At 43.4% G+C, this 20,360-nt stretch overlaps 1 protein-coding gene across 1 annotated transcript; it reads right to left on the reverse strand.

The window, feature by feature from the left end:
* Positions 1-808: 808 nt before the first annotated feature.
* Positions 809-15,712, reverse strand: LOC308697469 (hepatic lectin-like). The gene is made up of 7 exons (XM_081376735.1): positions 15,585-15,712; positions 2,973-3,095; positions 2,563-2,652; positions 2,390-2,443; positions 2,124-2,275; positions 1,875-1,987; positions 809-1,766 (listed from the first exon to the last, which is right to left on the reverse strand). The coding sequence occupies exons 1-7, from the start codon at positions 15,658-15,660 to the stop codon at positions 1,625-1,627; spliced, it is 750 nt and encodes a 249-aa protein (XP_081232861.1). The 5' UTR covers positions 15,661-15,712; the 3' UTR covers positions 809-1,624.
* Between the last annotated feature and the right edge of the window lie 4,648 nt (positions 15,713-20,360).

A 20,360-nucleotide genomic window follows, 5' to 3' on the forward strand; every position in this document is an offset into this window, starting at 1 on the left:
TTACAAATAGGCTAATTTACAATGTGATATATCTCAGGTTAGACAGTTTTTGTTTAATTCCTATAAAGAGCAATGGCAATGGCAGGTGTTAAATAAGCCCAAATTGAGAAGCTATGTTCACTTTAAAAATGATTACTCCACAGAGCCTTATATTAAATGCTGGTTAACTAGATTACAGAGGTCTTTGTGTGCCCAGCTCAGAGCAGGGGTGTTGCCCTTGCAGATTGAGGTGGGGCGCTATAAAGGTGTCCCAGAAGAGGACAGATTATGTGTTTTGTGTGATCTAAAGGTTGTTGAGGATGAATGGCATTTTTTGTTGTTTTGTCCTGTATATCATGATTTAAGATTACGTATGTTTGAGAGAATTCAACATAAAAAGCCTGATTTGTTTTGGATGACGGATGGGGATATGTTGAGTTGGCTTTTTGAAAATGAAATTTATAGTTTGGCTAGATATGTAGAAAAGGCGTGGAAACTTAGGCAAAGGAATTTATATCCTGACTTAAACTGATAGTGTTCTGTTTGTCTATATTGTGAAAATGATGGTAATGTACTGTACTTTGTATGGTGGTTATCTTCCTTTTGTATTTTGTATGATGGTCATCTTTCTGTATAATGTTCTGTATAATGTTTGTTTATGTTAATAGTGTCTTTTAAGCCTATTTGGGCTGGGCACGTAAGTGCAAGACACTTTAATAAAAATTCAATTCAATTCAATTCATAAAGTACCTGTAGTACCTGTGTGATACAGCTGAGATATTTAATGTGCATCTGTAATGGGTTTGTAGAGACGAGGCAGAGAGAGAACCCAAGTGTGCACATAACTTTATTAGCAAAAGACAAAAACACAGATAATCCAGAACAGGAAAGAGGCAAATAGTCCACGTGAACACAAAGAGCAAAACCAGGACATCCAGGCACCCCACGACCAAACACCATAAGAGCAAATGACAACTAACAAAACACGACCGAAGCAGAAGAGTTTGAATACACAAGGAAATCAAGCATGATTAACTACTGGTGTGGCTGATGACGGTATAGAAACTAACGAGGTAATCAAAGAAACAGAAACACAGGAAAGAAAATCAGACAATGGAAACTGAGAATACATTTCAACACAAAAGTCCTTATAAAACACAGAACCACGTGACAGCGTCCCACCTGTCGTTAAATTGTCTTCAGAATTTCCTGTTTCTTACAGAAGCTCAAACGTGCTGCGTAACACGAGAATGAACCTCATTGGTTCTTGCTGAAGCTCAAACGTGAATGAATCTCATTGACAGAATTACATTTTTGGATGAACTAACCCTTTAAACTTCAAATATTTGTGTTCTTTTTTTGCAGTTATTTTAGATACATAAACAAAAGAGATCTTGTCCATATACACTCTTATTTGTAGGCTACTTAAGCACTTGGTTATTCCAAGAAAAAACTTTTTATTCCAAGAAGAACTGCAAGGCTTCCCCCTGCTGACCGCAGCACAGTTTCATGAACAATATTTTTGGACAAAATCAGGCACAATCACACAAAAAAACTGAAATTTGCTGACAATCATTTTTTCTGTGCATTTACATGCTAGACCTCTTTAATAACATGCAGTGCCACTGATGGAGGTAAATTAATATTACTTTTCACAGATAAATTTTTTCTGTGTTTTACAAGAAGCATCATACCAAGAGTCTAAGTTCTGTTCCTTATGTCCCAGAGCAGCGCAATTACCATTTCTCCTGCCATTACGTTGTTTTGGATTCCTGCTGAACCAGAACCTTTAAGAGACAAACAAGCAATAATACACTTGCAATAATATTTTTAGAAAACAGTTAATGTATATTGATTAACATTCCTAGACATGATTACACAAGCAGATTTCTTACCGTACTCCAGTTTCAGTGAGAGTTTGGTAATTCACACAAACCCAGCGTCCTTCAGTGTCCAGATCATTGAGACCAATCCAGTGCATCTCTTTAATTTTAGACACCAGAAAATCCTAATAGGGAAAATGTATGTAAGTGATAGTGTAAAATAAATGTTTTTGGTAAATGTATAGGTTAATAGAAACCCTTTTCAAGCTTTGTTTTATTTGCGTGATCAAAATATATTCATTTCTAATTGATCTGACTTGCCTGTTCTGATTGGCTGGTTATGGTCACCAGATTGGCTTCTTTTGAAACACAGACATCTCGACTGCTTGTCCAGTTCAGTTTATCAGAGCTGAAGAAATACAGCTTTCTACGACAAGCTATCCAGCCACTCACAGAGATATTACAAGACTGAGCTGTGAAATATGAATAAAGTGTGATTAAACCTTCCATTATTTAGATAAAGTTAATCAAACTGGTTCCTGTGCAGAAATATTCACACTTTGTGTCGTTTGTAAACTGACACTCACCATTGTAAAAGGACAGCCTGAGTGTGGTAAGATCATTCAACTTTTTTTTCATGGCTGGTGAAAAGACAACAGGAGAACAAGCAGATAACGTTTCTCACATGGTGAGTTCAATAAACACTCAACACTATGAAACATGTCTGTGCTCTACCATTAATGAAATATAGTTTTCTCACCTGTGCTGTTGATCTCTTGAGTCGCCAGTTTCTTTGAAACCATGATGTGCTGCTCATTCAGTGATTCAAAATCAGCGAGCTTATGATTATCTGATTAAAGACAAAAGCAGCAGTGGAAAATGTGTGTTTTGAGGAAAGTCCACACAATCCAGTAAAGTTTGAATGGAGTTTGTAAATTTAGTCTTCAGGCTTAATTAATGGGAGTTTACACATTCAATATGGAGGTTTATTTGACAATATTTGCCTGATAAAACATCTTTGCTGAGAAGTATGATTTCACAAATAAAAAGCTACTAAAAATGGTGTGTTCTAATAACGCTACATGTGTTAAATGAAGTATAGAATTACATACAGTAACTCAGTCAATACAACCCTGAACAGAGCAGAGATCTAGTATCAGTTATACTTACAAATCCTCCAGAGAGTGCAGAGACCTCCGAGAGCAAAAACAAGAGAGAAACCCAGAACAATCAGAAGAACTTTAGTCCACTTAGGAGAAGTGACCTCTCTCCCTCTCTCTTCAGTGGAGTTACCTGGGGTTAAAATTTGATGAGATAAAGATAAATGAGATTTATTTCTGATTCCTTGAATCAGTCCAGCACTGCTGTCTGGAACTATTCCTGAAATTACAGATGACTCCTGAGAAGAGTTTAAAGTTTCAGTTAACTATTTTTTTCATCGTAGTTGACTCTGGTCTGAATGTTTGCCAGTGTGATTTTATTGTGACCATTATTACTGAAAAGATAAGAGAAAATGGAATAGAACATGTAGATATAAACGCAAGACAAAATGTGTATATTACCTTTAATGCAGTGCATGTGTATATAGCTTGTGAATGTAAAAGGTTTGCAAAGTTTTAACGACCAAAGTTCATGACAAAAAAAGTTATTGTCTCCTAAAGAATTATTTGATTATGAACTGCCGAAAGGAGTCGTCAGCAATTCCAGTCTCAAATCCTGTTACGGAGAATCCAAAACAAAACGAGAAACCTTTAAAACAGCACAACATGAGCACTTGAAACACTTCTAGACGGCTCACAGGAATTTAAATGGTAAACTTCACACCAGTTCACACATCACAGTTGCTTTAGGCCAGGGGTGCAAAAGTTCCTGGAGGGCTGCAGTCCTGCAAACTTTAGTTTCAACACATTCCTGTAGTTTTCAAAAAAGCCTGAAGGACTTGATTAGCTTGATCTGGTGTGTTTAATTAAGGTTGAAGCTGTGGATTGTGGCCCTCCAGGAACTCAGTTTAACACCCCTGCTTCAATCTAAACACATGTTTGTTTATACTTTTGGCAGATGCTTTTATCCAAAGCAACTTGTATTGCATTCATGTTTACTTTCTGAACCCATGACCTTCCCTGCTACAAATTCCAGCATGTTCACCAGCATAAGGTATGTTCTCTTTCATCATCTCGTTTCGAGATCCACCTATGGGAAGGGCATCCTGTACCTGATTAACGTTACGATAACGTTACGGTTGGATTAACGTTACGCTGCTCACTTTCGAGTCTTCAGGAGGACATATCGCCAGATCAGCCTCCGCCAGACGTGAGTGACAGTCGTTTCTTCAGCCTATCCGCTGTGTTTTTTGCGTCCGGAGCCGCCCGCGCTCTCGCTGTCCTTCACCTGCTCCTCCTTACATGGCTGCCCGCCACGGATTTTTCTGAGTTCTTCACCGCTGGCCCACCCATGGCTATGTGACCGTCTAAACCGCCGCTTCTCCGGGGAACAGCCTATCACGACGAGCCTGCCCGGCCGTGTGTGGTGCTCTCATCGCCGCTAAGGACCCTCTCGTTCGGCGCGGTCTGCTTGGGCTTAACACGCTCAAGAAGCTTTGGAGAACCCGGAGAATTGCGGTCATTGTAATTGCTGCCCATGTAACGTTAGCTTTTACTAAGCTGGCTTTTAGTTTACACGAACCAGCGCGCCGTGCTCGGCTTTTCTGACTCAGATGGGGGACACGGTGATGATGACGCGCTACCGGGGGACTCCCGGAGCGCCACCTCTCTAAAATATTTGAGCTTACATCAGCCAATCCGCATTCCCTGAAGAGGACATCTTCGCGGGAAAACCTCGCTCTCGTTGACGAACCGGCCAGTTCTGGCGATGGGGTATGACGTGGTCCTTTTAGCGTTCCCTAGGCTAGCGCTCACGCGGCTTTGCCTCAGTCCATCCTCCTGGAAGTTTGTGAGCGAGCGGCCGTTCGTCTCAATATTGTGTGGCCAGCTCCACAGAGCGCCACTGACCAGGATAGGAATATTTAGGACGGGTAGCGCTGGGACCACCGCAGTCTAAAAAGAGGAAACAACTCTTAAAACCGTTTTTTTTCCAGCGTTCGCGAAGCTCATAAGCACGGCTGTAGCGTCCCGCTAGACTGTTAACGGTCTCACGGGCCTTGATGTGTTATGATTACGTGTTGAGGCTTTCTATTTATGCCTTCCTAGGAAGGCGGCCCCGAACTCAAGCGGCCTGCCTGTTGTTCGACCTTTGGGAGTATCGAGCCCGCGGAACCCGTCCAAAAGACACAGGGTCTCCCACGGACGGTCGGTTAATCCCGTCTCGTGGCTGCCCAGCCCGTGTGTTTAGTGGACGTTGTGTGTCTCTCATACCCCCCCCCCCCTAGTTACAGGGGGGCTGTCGTGAGGTTAAGTACATAAGCAGTGTTACCTCATCAGTCGATCTGAAAGATGCTTTCTTTCACATGAGCATCTACCCTCCACACAGGAAATATCTTCGTTTCGCCTACCAAGGCATTTGTTACGAATTCACAGTTCTTCTGTTCGGGAGCAATTTGAGTCCCCGAACTTTCTATCTGTGTGCGGAGGCGGGCGTGGCACCCCTGAGACTATCAGGGCTGAGAATTCTGACTTACATAGACGATTGGCTCATCATAGCCAAATCGAAGGAGAAGGTGTCGCTGGACACCGGCCGGGTGCTCGCGCACATCACATCCCCCGGGTTCAAGGTGAATGCGAGCAAAAACAATCTGACTCCCAGTCAGATTGTCATTTTCCTTGGCTTGGAATTGAACTCAGTCTCCATGCGAGCGTGTCTCTCTCAAGAGCGCGTTCGCTCGCTGATGGACTGTCTGTCTCAGTTCAGAGAAGGGGCGAGAGTACAATATCGCACATGCCTCAGGCTGCAGGGTCTCATGGCTTCATCTATCCAAGTTGTGCCGTTGGGTCTCCTGAGAAGGAGAGCGTTCACGAAATGGGTTTGTCACTACATTTCAGCCCGATTCGTGATCTCTGCCGCTCGGTAACGGTGCGCCTGCTCGGCGGCCCCGCGCTACTGGGAGAGCGAAAACTTTTACGCACGGGGAACCCCCCTCGGGACAGTTACGATGCGCAAAGTTTTGACGACAGATGCGTCCTTAACAGGCTGGGGAACCACCCAGGAAGGCAGAACGGTGAACGGTCTGTGGCTGAGCAGACTAAGTTCAGTGCACATTAACTATTTAGAGCTTTTTCCATTTGGAAAGCTCTGAATCATTTTCTGCCTCGCCTGCAGGGACATCCCGTTCTAGTACAGTGCGATAATACCATGGCAGTGGCTTAGATCAACTGTCAGGGCGTCATGCGCTCATCGAAACTCCAGGCTCTAGCTTACAGGCTTTTGGTGTGGAGCAGACGGGTTTTACTGTCATTACGCGTGACTCATGTTCCGAGCATTCTGAACAGAGGCGCGGATCTGCTATCGAGGGGAAACCCAATCTACGGGGATTGGCGTCTTCACCCGCAGATAGTGGAGATGTTATGGATGAGATTCGGACAGGCAGCCGTAGATCTATTCGCCTCGCGCGAAAACCACCATTGTCCTATGTTCTTCTGGCTAAAGGACGTGGACGCGCCCCTCGGGGCAGACGCACTGGCCCACCCATGGCCCAAAGTGCTGCTGTATGCTTTTCCTCCCCTGTGCCTGATAATTCCCACACTGGCCAGGGTGAGAGAGCAGGGCCTGTCTCTCATTCTGATAGCACCCAAGTGGCCCAAAGCCCCGTGGCTGGCAGAGATAATCCCTCTGTTATACGCTGAGCCATGGCGCCTCCCCCCTCGCACGGACATACTGTCCCAAGCCAACGGGGAGATTTACCACCCCCACCCGGACAGGGTGGCTCTCTGGGCCTGGCCCGTGAGAGGACAAACCTAAATGCACTGGGGCTCCCGCTGCGTGTAATCGCCACTACTCAGAATGCCAGGGCCGTTTCCACGCTATCCCTATATGGCTGTAAGTGGCAAGTGTTCGAAGGGTGGTGTGATGGGCGTGGTCTCACATCTTATCAGTGCTTGGTGCCTGATATTTTGTGTTTCCTGCAAAACCACATGGAAAGAGGCAGGTCCTTTTCCACCATTAAGGTCTACCTGGCTGCGATTTCAGCCTGTCATGTGGGTTTTGAGGGCTCCACCGTCAGGCAGCACCCTCTAACCCGCAGTTTTATGAAGGGTGCACGCCGCTCCTTGCCGGTCATCAGGAGATCTGTTCCAGAGTGGGACATCTCCATGGTGCTGGAAGCACGGTCTCTGTATCCTTTTGAGCCTCTGGGTATTTCCCTTAAGCTGCTGTCCCTCAAGACAGCTTTGCTCTCGGCCTTGGCATCTGCCAAACGGGTCAGTGTGCTGCATGCACGCTCGGTTCACCCCTCTTGCGCAAAATTCTCCCTAAGTGGAGATAAGGTTTCCCTTAAGCCTAACCCAGCCTTCATGCCAAAATGCTTCACTGCGTTCACTTCGGAGGTTTTGGAGCTAATCGCTTTTCACCCTCCACCTTTTGCCTCCCCGAGGATCAGGGGCTGAATGCTGTGTGTCCCGTCCGTGCTCTGCAAGCATATATGACCAGGAACAGTGCTTTCCGCAAGAGCGACCAGCTCTTTGTTTCAAGGGCTCCCCCGCACTAGGGGAGTCCCATTTCAAAGCAATGCCTCTCACATTGGCTTGTGGACGCTATACTATGGCTTATGAAGCAAAGGGAGTGCAGCCCCTAGGGGGCATCAGAGCTCATTCCACAAGTGGCTTAGCCGCCTCTTGGGCTTTGTTCAGGGGAGTGCCACTGCAGGACATCTGTTCCGCGGCCAGCTGGGCCTCTCCTCATACCTTTGAGCGTTACTACCGGTTGGATGTCACCAGAACCTCTGTGGCACACTCGGTCCTAGGGGTAGGGTCCTCTTAGCCCTTTCCCACAGCCCCGTTGGGTTAAATAAAACGAGGAGTGAATGGCCGGCTGGCCATGTTCATTCCTGTCACCAAGCATTCGAATTCCTTCTTGGGTTTAGCTATGTGCATTAGTGGTGCGGGGGCCATTATCATGTATGTGTCTCATGCATGTTTCACGCCCTGCTTGTCCACAGCAGTTTAGCGTGGTGTCACCCTTGCAGGGTTATGTTTGTGGGACGTGCCAGGCACCGCCTCTCTGAGGTGACCGTCCTTCTCTGGCCTTCAGAACCTCACTGTGAGTGTATTGGGCAGTCGGGGAGCTGTCCATGTCTCTCCCATAGGTGGATCTCGAAACGAGATGATGAAAGAGAACAATAGGTTACTGTCGTAACCCCGGTTCTCTGAAACATCGAGTGGAGAGAACCACCAGCGTTGCCCCGCTTGCCGCACGAGAAGCGAATATACTTACTGAGGGGGAGAAGCGTGCCTGACAGCTATATGCCTTAGGTAAGGGGGTGGTGCCTTACCTGGCATTGGCTGCGCGCTTCTGTCTGTTAGCCAGACTTGGTGCAATTGGATGCTTCTGCAGAGGTCAGGTACAGGATGCCCTTCCCATAGGTGGATCTCTCCACTCGATGTTTCAGAGAACCGGGGTTACGACAGTAACCTATTGTTTTACACACTGGGTCCAGCTTGGGATGCTGTTTTTTGGGTGCTAGTATGATCCCAGCAAGACCACAACAAAACTGGCATGTGTTACATATCACGTTTCTTAATTTGCGTTCATAGTTAAATACAAATCACGAGAATTTTCCTAACTGAATAAATTAATAAAGAAAACGCATGTTTTCAGCAGAAGAAGCAGTCGAACAACAGGAGAGAACATCAGTGTTTACTTTTCTCAGTAGATTTTAGCGCAGTTCTTTGTTGCTAGGAAACTTTGTTTTGTTTACTGTGTTTTACCCTGGTAAAGACGCGCGCCCACGTGGCGTTTGTTTGTGTGTTGTGACTTTTGAGTTTCACTTGGCTAAATAGTAGGGCGTGGCCAAAGCCAGTTAAAGTATTCAACCCATCTGATAGAAGAAGCAGTCGAACAACAGGAGAGAACTGTATTCAATTATAAATAGGTTAGTGCACAACCGCGGCAGGCCTCGTGTGAAACCCTCATCGTGTGAAGCCCTCATTGTGTGAAGCCCTCATCGACTCCACCGAGCAAGGACACTGACAAGGCACTTGAGTATTAATTTCTTGTTGTTTATTTAATTTTTTTGTTGTTTCCTTTCTCTTCTACACAACTTTTCAAGTTATCTTTCTGTTTGTGAGCTGTCTTACACCATGTGTTTTCAAATCCCTACTATTACTAACATACGTAAATCTAATGTCAGACGTCGGAGGCAGTACAATATATTCTCTTTGCCTATTGGTCTCTGGAATTGCCAGTCCGCTGTTAACAAAACTGATTTCATTACATCTATTTCTAGTCATTCAGGTCTCAGCCTATTGGCCCTGACTGAGACCTGGATCAGACCAGAGGACACTGCCACAACGGCTGCCCTCTCCACTAACTTCACTTTCTCACACACCCCTCGCCTGACTGGAAGGGGTGGAGGTAATGGTCTGCTCATCTCAAACGATTGGAAATTTATACATTTACCGCCTCTGTATGACAACAGCTCATTTGAATCACATTCAATTACCATCACTAACCCAATTAAAATCCATTTTGTAGTTGTATACAAGGGCGTAGATTTGGTTTGAACATTGGGGGGGTTGAAGTTTGGGTATGCCTCCTTTTCATGTGATCATGGTATACATATTTGGGGGGTTGTAATGCATTGATTTAAATATTGGGGGGGTTATCTCCCCCAACCCCCCCACAAATTACGCCCCTGGTTGTATATCGTCCCCCAGGTCAGTTTGGCAGTTTCTTAGAGGAGCTTGATGTGCTACTCTCATCCTTCCCTGAGGATGGTACTCCTCTTAGTTCTTAAAGGCTTCAACATCCACCTAGAAAAACCTCAGGCTGCTGATTTCCACACTCTGCTTGCCTCATTCAACCTGAAACGAGTATCGGCTGCGGCTACTCACAAATCAGGTAATAAATTGGACCTTATTTACACACGCTACTGCTCCACTGACCATACACTGATCACTCCACTGCACACCTCAGATCACTTCCTCCTCACTCTCAACCTCAACCGGCCTCAGAACACAACACACACTCCTCCACAGGTCACCTTTCGCTGAAACCTAAGCTCTAGGGCTGCTCGATTATGTAAAAATCATAATCACGATTATTTTGGTCAGTATTGAAATCACTATTAACACGATTATTTCACATGACTTTGGGAACGTGTTGCATTTATTAAAAAGACACCTTTCAACAATTCTTAAAAAATTGAAATTTTAACATTTATTGTACTTTTTGAACTATATTAAATAAATAATATAACAGATAATACTTCAATAAGTATTATCTGTATTATCTTTTAAGTATAATTCCCGCAGGTCTACCACTTATAATGCGGGAAATTCCCTCGCAAACATTGATTCACTTTAGCATGTAGATTGTATGTGTAGCCTAAATGAATCCACACAGATTATAAAATCAAATCAGTAATTTTAAAACTTTCTCCAAGATGCAATTTCACAAACCATGTGAGTGTTCAGCGGTGCTGCATCTTCTCTCTCTCCCTGTCTCTCAAAATGGGCTGGACAAGGCAAGCGTACGAAACTACACTAGGAGTCGGGACATGATGGAATTGTCACTTGCACAATCGAAAATTACAGACCAGTATCTCCTCTTCCATTCGTCACGAAAACACTTGAACGAGTTGTTTTCAACCAGATCTCTTCCTTCCTTACACAGAACAACCTCTTGGACAACAATCAGTCTGGTTTCAAAAGCGGACCTATATATATATCAATCATGGGTTTGCATAGAGTACGTAGGAGTTCATAGGAGAAAAGAACCTACAAGGTTGAATATCTTAATATATATTTTCTTAAATAATTCATTACAATACTTTTTTTTTAAAAATGAATTTTTTTGTTATTTATGAAACGAGCTAAATTCAACAAGAAAAAAAGGAAAACATAAAGCAGTATAGCCACTTTTGCTTGTGGGTGAAAATGTTTGGATATAAAATAAAGAAATTAACAACATATTCAAGAGATGACAATTTTGGGATTTCGTAATAAAACAAATAATATCGGATAAAACGGTGGGTCACATTAGTAGGGTTAAATATAAGAACTTTAATCAACCCTAAATGTATTCACAAAATAAATGGGCAGCAGTTTCTTCAAAAAGACCACAAAATGAGCAAGTTTAATCAATATCAAAATATTTACAGACAGATGAATTAAACGTGTCGTCAAATCTTTTAAGTTGTTGCGCGTGTGATAACGCGTCGTAGGTCACATGATAACGTCAACATGGCAGATGTCCGGTTCGCATTCATACTCAACGAGATTTGGCTATAAAGTACCTACTCTTTTAGCGCTCGTTAAGTAAGTACTTATTGAAATTAAGTACCTACTCATTGAGTATGCGGTTTCGAACGCAGCCTACGCCTTGATCAGATCCAGAACGATGATCAAAACACAGGTGGAGTAGCTGCTAGATCGAGTCCAACACCCCCAAAGCTTCACAGTCGTTTTCTCTTCATGGGTTAGGCCTACGCTTCATTTCATTTGGAAACATTAAGCAGTTTTGATTTACAAGCTGTTTAATGTTTGATGATCACATTATTTTACATTTGAGTGAGCAATCTTCTATCACATGGTTCAGCTTCTTCTTCTCCTGTGTTTTGATCCAGAGATTCTGTACTAGAAGATGTGTCATAGCGCCCCCTACCGTATACCAGTGAAAACATGGATAGCTGGAAAATTCAGTCAATGGTGGGGAAAAGTTGGACTTGGACTCGGACTCGGACTTTTCTCTCAGTATAAGTCAAGTACACTTAAGTGTAATTAAGTATATTTTTGAGAAGTATATAAAATGTAGACTTGTTCTTTTTAGATGAAAAGAAGTATACTAATAGAAAACTTGAATAAACTTATTTTCCATGCTTATTTTTGTCATGATTCTTGTCTTGTGTTCCCCTTGTCTTGTGTGGACTTATTTCCTGTTCTGTGCCATGTTTTGTAGTCCTCTGTAGTTTTCTAGTTTATTAGTCTTCCCAGGTGTTTCTAATTAGCCACACCCCCTTGTTATCTTGTTTAGCTTGTTGGTCCCAGTGTATTTATAGCCCTTGTGTTTCACTTGTTACTTTGTCAGTTGTTGTACGTGTAATGGTTGTATCTTTCTGTGATTCCCAAGGTTTTGTTCTTTTGTTCTTTGAGTTCTGTGTTCTCTGTTTTGTGTTACTTTATTAAATCACCCTGCGTTTAGATCCTCGTCTTCGTCTGTCTTCCTCCGCAACATTACAGAACAACTGACCTAAATATGGATCTAGCAGGAGGTAAAGAGGATCCTTTAAAGGTGCTATGCTCCGTTTTTCAGGACGGTCAGCCTATTGAAGGGTATGTGGAGAAGTTTTTGACTTGCTGTCATCTAGCACCATTAGATGAATCCCAGCTTATGGACCTTTTTTGGAGCGGGCTGGACGAGAACATTGCCCAAATGATGATGGAAGAATATCCTGGCTGGACCCTGGCCCAATATATAAATCTGGCTCTGCGGTTGTGTGGATCTCCCTTCACCGTGGACGAAGTGGAGGAGGATTCACCCTTAAGACTTTTTTTTGGGGGGGGCTATACAGCAGAAGCTCCGTCGGCCATGGAGCGTGGTCAACCGCAGATCGCACCATCAGCCAGCACAATTGCGTCCACTGGACCCGTCCGAGGGTGGAGAGGACTGGTGTCCAAGCTGGCTGATCTGCCACTGACATCTGCCCGAGCAGCCGATATCCCGAGATTTTCACTGGTCTCAGCGCTCTCAATTCCCCAGGCCCCCATGCCAGAATCTCGTTCCGCCGAGACTGCTGATCCAGAGACTGTTCACGTCGCGTCTGCTGATCCAGAGACTGTTCACGTCACTTCTGCCGATCCAGAGCTTCACACCAGTCCAGCCGAGCTTGCACTTCACGGCAGCACAGAGCCCTCTTCACCGCTGGTCCCGTCCAGTTCAGAGCCCTCTTCATCGCTGGTTCCGTCCAGTTCAGAGTCCTCTTCACCGCTGGTCCGGTCCAGTTCAGAGCCCTCTTCATCGCTGGTTCCGTCCAGCTCAGAGCCCTCTTCGCCGCTGGTCCTGCCCAGCTCAGAGCCCTCTTCATCGCTGGTTCCGTCCAGCTCAGAGCCCTCTTCGCCGCTGGTCCTGCCCAGCTCAGAGCCCTCTTCGCCGCTGGTCCTGCCCAGCTCAGAGCCCTCTTCGCCGCTGGTCCTGCCCTGCTCAGAGCCCTCTTCGCCGCTGGTTCCGTCCAGTTCAGAGCCCTCTTCATCGCTGGTCCTAACCAGCTCAGAGTCCTCTTCGCCGCTGGTCCTACCCAGCTCAAAGCCCTCGCCGCCGCTGGTCCCGTCAAGCTCAGAGCGTGCTGATCCTGAGCCAGAGCTTCACGTCAGTCCTGCCGAGCCAGAGCCAGAGCTTCACGTCAGTCCTGCCGAGCCAGAGCCAGAGCTTCATGTCAGTCCTGCCCAGCCAGAGCCAGAGACTGTGTACACCACGCCGTCCACGCCTGTGTCTTCGGACAAGATGGCCGACTCCACGCCTGTGTCTTCGGACAAGATGGCCGACTCCACGCCTGTGTCTTCGGACAAGATGGCCGACTCCACGCCTGTGTCTTCGGACAAGATGGCCGACTCCACGCCTGTGTCTTCGGACAAGATGGCCGACCCCACGGTTGTGTCTTCGGACAAAATGGCCGACCCCACGGTTGTGTCTTCGGACAAGATGGGCGACTACACGCCTGTGTCTTCGGACGAGATGGCCGACTCCACGCCTGAAGGGTTGTCTCCGCCCTGGCTGTCTGAAGGGTTGTCTCCGCCCTGGCCGCCTGAAGGGTTGTCTCCTCCCTGGGCGCCTGAAGGGTCGTCTCCTCCCTGGGCGCCTGCACTGCCTGATCCGCCCTGGCCGCCTGAAGGGTCGTCTCCTCCCTGGGCGCCTGAAGGGTCGTCTCCTCCCTGGCCGCCTGCACTGCCTGATCCGCCCTGGCCGCCTGAAGGGTCGTCTCCTCCCTGGGCGCCTGAAGGGTCGTCTCCTCCCTGGCCGCCTGCACTGCCTGATCCGCCCTGGCCGCCTGAAGGGTCGTCTCCTCCCTGGGCGCCTGAAGGGTCGTCTCCTCCCTGGCCGCCTGCACTGCCTGATCCGCCCTGGCCGCCTGCACTGCCTGATCCGCCCTGGCCGCCTGCACAGCCTGCTCCGCCCTGGCCGCCTGCACAGCCTGCTCCGCCCTGGCCGCCTGCACAGCCTGCTCCGCCCTGGCCGCCTGCTCCGCCCTGGCCGCCTGCACTGCCTGCTTCGCCCTGGCCGCCTGCACTGCCTGCTTCGCCTGCTTCGCCCTGGCCTCCCGTCTTGCCGCAGGCTCCAGGTCTTGTTCCATTCCACGGACCTGGCCCTCCATCCCTCCCCCGTTCCACCTCTGCTCCATCACCCTCCTTGACCTTTATTTATTGTTGTGTGTGGAGCGTCTGGAATCCGCTCCTTAAAGGGGGGGCTCTGTCATGATTCTTGTCTTGTGTTCCCCTTGTCTTGTGTGGACTTATTTCCTGTTCTGTGCCATGTTTTGTAGTCCTCTGTAGTTTTCTAGTTTATTAGTCTTCCCAGGTGTTTCTAATTAGCCACACCCCCTTGTTATCTTGTTTAGCTTGTTGGTCCCAGTGTATTTATAGCCCTTGTGTTTCACTTGTTACTTTGTCAGTTGTTGTACGTGTAATGGTTGTATCTTTCTGTGATTCCCAAGGTTTTGTTCTTTTGTTCTTTGAGTTCTGTGTTCTCTGTTTTGTGTTACTTTATTAAATCACCCTGCGTTTAGATCCTCGTCTTCGTCTGTCTTCCTCCGCAACATTACAATTTTATTTACTCTATAAGCTATTCCACCCGAAAGTTTGTTACTATATAAAGCTGAACATGTTAGTTTATAAGACGGTATGTAATATTATGTTTTTTAAAAAAGTATTTAATAAGCTACTCAATCAAAATAGTAAACACAAGTACAAGCCAAGAATACTTAGAATACTTAATTATACTTTTAAGTATATCTCGATCAACAAGTATAGGCCAAATATACTTAGACTTTTCTGTCAGTATAAGTCAAGTATACTTAAGTGCAATTTGAAGTATATTTCTGAGAAGTATATAAAAAGTAGACTGAAAGTATACTTTTTATTTTTAGTTTAAAAGAAGTATACTAATAGAACACTTGAATAAACTTCTTTTTCGTAATGGAAAACAGACAAGTCTGTCGGGGCAGGACCCTGACACAATGCTTCTCCCCAAAACACTGCTTTCATAAAGACTGCGACCTACTCACACTCTACCCTACAAGACCATGCTGATAAACCAGCTTCACCAGCTCCATTTTACTTGAGAACAGAATGAATATGTTAGTCCACCAGCCAAACCAGCATAAACCAGCATAAACCAGCACTATACCAGGAACCCATGCTAGTTTATGCTGGATTTTTCAGCATGGTTGGTGTTGATATCATCATGACTTAGACTTAGCTTTTTTATTTAAATGACAGTGTTGACAGCGTTTGATTCCCAGGGAACGTGTGAATGGATAAAATGTATAACTTGATGTTGCTTTGGACAAAAGCACCCACCAAATGTGTAATTGTTAATAAAAAAAATTAAAAAAAAACCTTATACACCATTACTAGTGATTAAAATAGAAATGAATGCATACTGAAAACATCCCACCCTTACCTTTGTGTCGAGAGCAGTTTTCACCCGAAGCAACTGGTGAAAGTTTGAAATCAGTATTTTCATAGATTGAATCCATTTCATGAGCCTGACAGAAGACGTGTCCGCTGAGACTGCAGTGCTGCTCGAGTTTGTTCAGAATAAGGAAGTCACATTCAATGTCATCCTTATTAATACAGACTGGAAGTAATGAAGTTATGATGCTGACTAACAAATTGGGCAACTACATGTTTGACTACCTCTAAAAAATAAGGTATAATTATATGTTTGTGTTCTCCAAAAGTGAAGAATGAGGCTGATTAATATTGATTTACAACCCCCAACATTAAGCATAAAATCTCATATTGTTGGCATTTAGATTTTGCTGCAGCAGATTTTGAAACTTTCTAAAATAAATTTCAACATAATTTCAAGCCACATTGTGGATTGGATGATATTGCACTTCAGTATATGTATAGTATATACGTTCATACATGACACATGCTGCATAGGATCATTCTGAGATACTTTTGTATCTTTTTTTTAAAGCTTGATGCTGGTAATTATTCACTGCCATATAGATAGACGAGCAGGAGCTGAACATTAAAAAAAAAAAAAAAAATTGTGGTCTGAAAAAGAAAGAACAATATACTGCATTATAACAACACCAGAGTGAGTAAATAATGAGCATTTTCATCTTAGGGTGAACAAACCAACTTTGCTTTGTTTTGTTAAACCTAGAACTCAATGTTAGGGCTGTAAAAAGACTGAAATAATTGAAAACGATTCAGCAGATTTTTAGTTTTCTGTAACATAATATAACATAATGGTATATAAAGACTACAGACCCTGCTGTGTTGTTCTTTTTGTTTCTACAAGACTTTTCCCTGTTTTCATCCCTTCAGATGTCTCACACAATCATAACAATATCAGACTATTAAACATTTACACTCTTTTATCATTAAAGTAAATTACAAATTATGAACTTCACAAGCAATGTATCATACTAGAGCCTGCAATAAAGCAGATAGAAGACATTTCATTAGGGAAGTATTGTGGAGAAAAGAACAGAGAAATACAAAGTGACAGAACAGGCAAAAGTTGCATGGTCTAAAAGTGCTAAATTTTATCAGATTATTAGTGATTTAATTCCATTCTGTTTTTCACACAAACCTATAATATGGCCTCAAAAGAGTAGCACACATTACATTTACAGTATTCCTTTAGCTATAGCACACAAATCTTATAGTTACACTCTAAAAAATGCAGGGTAGTTTTAGCCCAAAATTGGGGTCAAATATGGACAAACCCAACTGTTGTGTTAAAAAAATGCAACCGTACCACTGTGTATATTTTAGGACTACTATTGCTACTAGCTAGCTTTTATGTTGGCAAATCTTTCGAGACCTGTTGTTGTTGTTTTGTGTATGTTACTGGGGAAACTGGTTTATTTCTGCTGACCAGTGTAACTGTTAGGCTATTTAATTAAAAGAATAAAATATCAAGTACATAACTTCGGTCTCTCTCTTTCTCTGCTTTTTTTTTTGTTCTTGAATGACAATTAGCCTACATACAGAACATTGCCAAGGGATCATATATATAGCTATAGATTCTACATTAACACACACACACACACACACACACACACACACACACATGTGTGTATAATAAATTACCTATAATAAATGTGACGTGAATAGACTGGAGTGCTGAATTGCAGAGCTGGTGCGAATATATCCACATCACTAACTACGATCAGATGCTTTCTGAACTGCTGTCATTTTTGTTGTGTGCTCATATTTAGAGTTCTGTCAGGACCACTACCGTCAAATACGATTGACAGTTAGCATACAGTTTGGATTAGCGGTATGATTCCGTTCTGGGCGAGAACTCCCTGTGCATCCATGCATCCTAGCATGGACAAGAGCAGGGAGAGCAGCAATAACCCCCCTAGGGGTAAACAGAACAGAACCAACATGAATGTTTGCAAATATATTTAATTCAATATTTTAAAGTACAACATAATTCGAGAATTTATTCTGATTCAAGGGGAATCAGAATGCCAAATCCTGACTGGGCGAGAGGAGGAGCTGGGGATGGAGGAGGGTAATTAGCTCCTGAGAAACGCGATAGCTGCTGATAATACTGAAGGAGCTTATATATGTATAGGGTGATAGGCTTCATATTCCCGTGGATCAGCTGAGAGTCAGCTGATGCGAGCTTGACTAACGTGACCTGCCAGAACTAACGCTACACTTGATAAATGCAGCTTTCAGCAGCGTGGACGGTGTCAGGATGTTCACTAACATTGTATTACCCTGCATATACTTCCAACTTTGTTTTACAACTTTGTTTCACTCTGAGGCACGAAGCTGTTTTGTCCAATGACTGAAGCCTTTTAGTCTGAGACATGATGCCTTTTCATCATATGAGTGAGATCTGAAGATGTCCTTAAATGTACAACATTTAACCCAACAGCTGTGTTTGCCCATATTTGACCCATTTTAACAGTGAGATCAGATGTAAGACACACATGGTTCAGAGCAGAGAATTAAACTATATGATCAACATAAAAACAGCTCTCAAACAATGCTGAAGTTACACTTCTTGAGAAAACTAAACCAAAACCATAATCAACTGAACTTCCTATAATTCTCTTCTCTGCATTTAACTTCTGCTTTATCTTATAATCTATCTTATACTTGAGACTTGGCATTACGTGCTGCAAATATTGTTAATTCTTATAACAAAATGTTTGTTAGGTCACTCATTTCTAAGTAACTTTGGATAAAAGTGTTTTCTAAACTAATAAATCATTTGCAGATGCAGAAATTCCTGTCTTTCATTCAGTTTCACTCAGAAATATGCTGCGTTATGGAAGTAAAAAGGGTTTCATGATTTTTCCAGCTTAACATTTTGATTTCTAAAATGTCCTCAATGGTCGCAAAGAAGTTTTAATTCAGGCCTTCCCTGAAAAAAAAAACAAAAAAACAATAAGTAAAATTTTCTTAATTTTGCACGTTTTTGCACGCATATTATTTAATTAAATTTCACAAATGTTATTTAGTAAACTCTACTTAAGTTAAGCAAAATTAACAATAACAAAAAAGTAATTACAACGTGGCCAGTGTCATGTAGTATGTTGTTGAGAGGCCTGGGAGAATTTAAGAAGGCCCAGTACAATGGAGTAGTTTTCCCAAAGTCAGCTGCGGTTTATTTTACAATCTGCATTTCACAAGGTGCATTCCACATAAAGTAAAAAAAAAAAAAAAACTTGATGCAACTTAAACTGGTGCTAAAAACACAAACACAAAAATGAGCAGCAAACCTGGCACTAAACAATGCCTAGTGACATATCCACAAGAATAACTGCATGTCTCACCTCAGACAAACATTCAAAAGCTTGCACAGTATACATGATGCAACCTCCCAGCAAACACATTTACTGTACATTGTGGCAATGTCTGTGGCACGTCGCATTTCTACTATGGAAATGTCACTGTCTACGTGCTCGCAATGTTGTTACCATAGACTTAATAAATACATAGACGTCCCATTGGCCTCCTTTGACCATTGCTGCGATACGTCAACGAGTCCACCATATTGATCAGAGCAAGACCGCTCTATAAACAAATAAACGGGAGCGATAACATACGGAAAACTTTGAAAAGGTTGTTCCTATTAATTAGGAATTGTGAAAACTCATGCGTATCAAGCATTGTTTTTGTTTGTTTTTCAAGGTTAATAATTGTAGAGATGTCCCTAATATAATATAATTTAATGTACATGAAATATGCATAATGTTTTATTATAATTCATACAACCGTTTGACAATTATGTGATATGGTGGATGAAAATTGTACAACTACAGTACAGTATAAATTGCATGAAATATAAGCGTAATATTAGGACAGATGTAATAGTTCAATATACAGTATATGGCAGTTTTATTCTATACAGTAGCATATTATTATTATTAGCCTTAAAATAGATTTGAGTATAATAAGTAAAATAATGACATTATAGTATGACATTTTTAACTTTTTATCGAACAGGCCACAGACTGTCAAAGTCCATGGCATTTCATCTTCGTCTATCATCCTTAACATCAGCTCCCCCCAGGGATGTGTCCTGAGCTGTACACGCTATTAACATATGACAGCAAATATTCGGGCAGTCATATTGTGAAGTTTGCTGATGATACGGCTGTGGTAGGATCGATATCCCACAACAACGAGAACTTGAAGACTGGTGCAGAGCAAACAACCTCTGCATTAATGTGGGAAGACGAAGGAAATGGTCGTGGACTTCAGGAGGAGAGATTACACCCCCTCTCCCCTCTTCATTGGTCTCCATTTTCAAGTATCTTGGGACACACATTTTCAGTGATTTAACTCTGTCATCAACACAGCCAGCAAAAGGCCCAACGACGCCTTTATTTTCTTAGGAGGTTGAAGCAGGCTGGTCTCAGCACTCCGGTTCTGTTAGCTTTTTTACTGGTGTGTGGTGGAGAGTATACTCACTTTTTCCATCTGGTATGGGAAACTGTTAAACTGTTCTGCAACCCCCATGGTGTCCTAACTTCAAAATTATTTGAAAGTCAACTATAAAAATCACATAATAATAGCCCTGTCTGAGAATGGTGCCACATTTATTAATGATACAAGATGAAGGACAGCAATGTTTGATGGTGGAAAGACTTTGTGAACACCCAAATGATGTGCTGCACTTTGACGACAAAACTCTGAAAAATAATTACAGACTCTGAAATAAAAGGATTAGGCTTTGCCTTTTCCAAAA

The sequence above is a fragment of the Scardinius erythrophthalmus genome, assembly GCF_964197995.2.
Source record: "Scardinius erythrophthalmus genome assembly, chromosome: 10".
NCBI lineage: Eukaryota > Metazoa > Chordata > Actinopteri > Cypriniformes > Leuciscidae > Scardinius > Scardinius erythrophthalmus.

Excerpts from the sequence above, each read along its gene's own strand:
- LOC308697469 (XM_081376735.1), bottom strand. The coding sequence starts at position 15,660 with ATGGATTCAATCTATGAAAATACTGATTTCAAACTTTCACCAGTTGCT. Across the intron at positions 3,096-15,584 it reads AAACTGCTCTCGACACAAAG|GTAACTCCACTGAAGAGAGA; the intron begins GTAAGGGTGGGA and ends TTTTAACCCCAG. Across the intron at positions 2,444-2,562 it reads TCAAGAGATCAACAGCACAG|CCATGAAAAAAAAGTTGAAT; the intron begins GTGAGAAAACTA and ends TCTTTTCACCAG.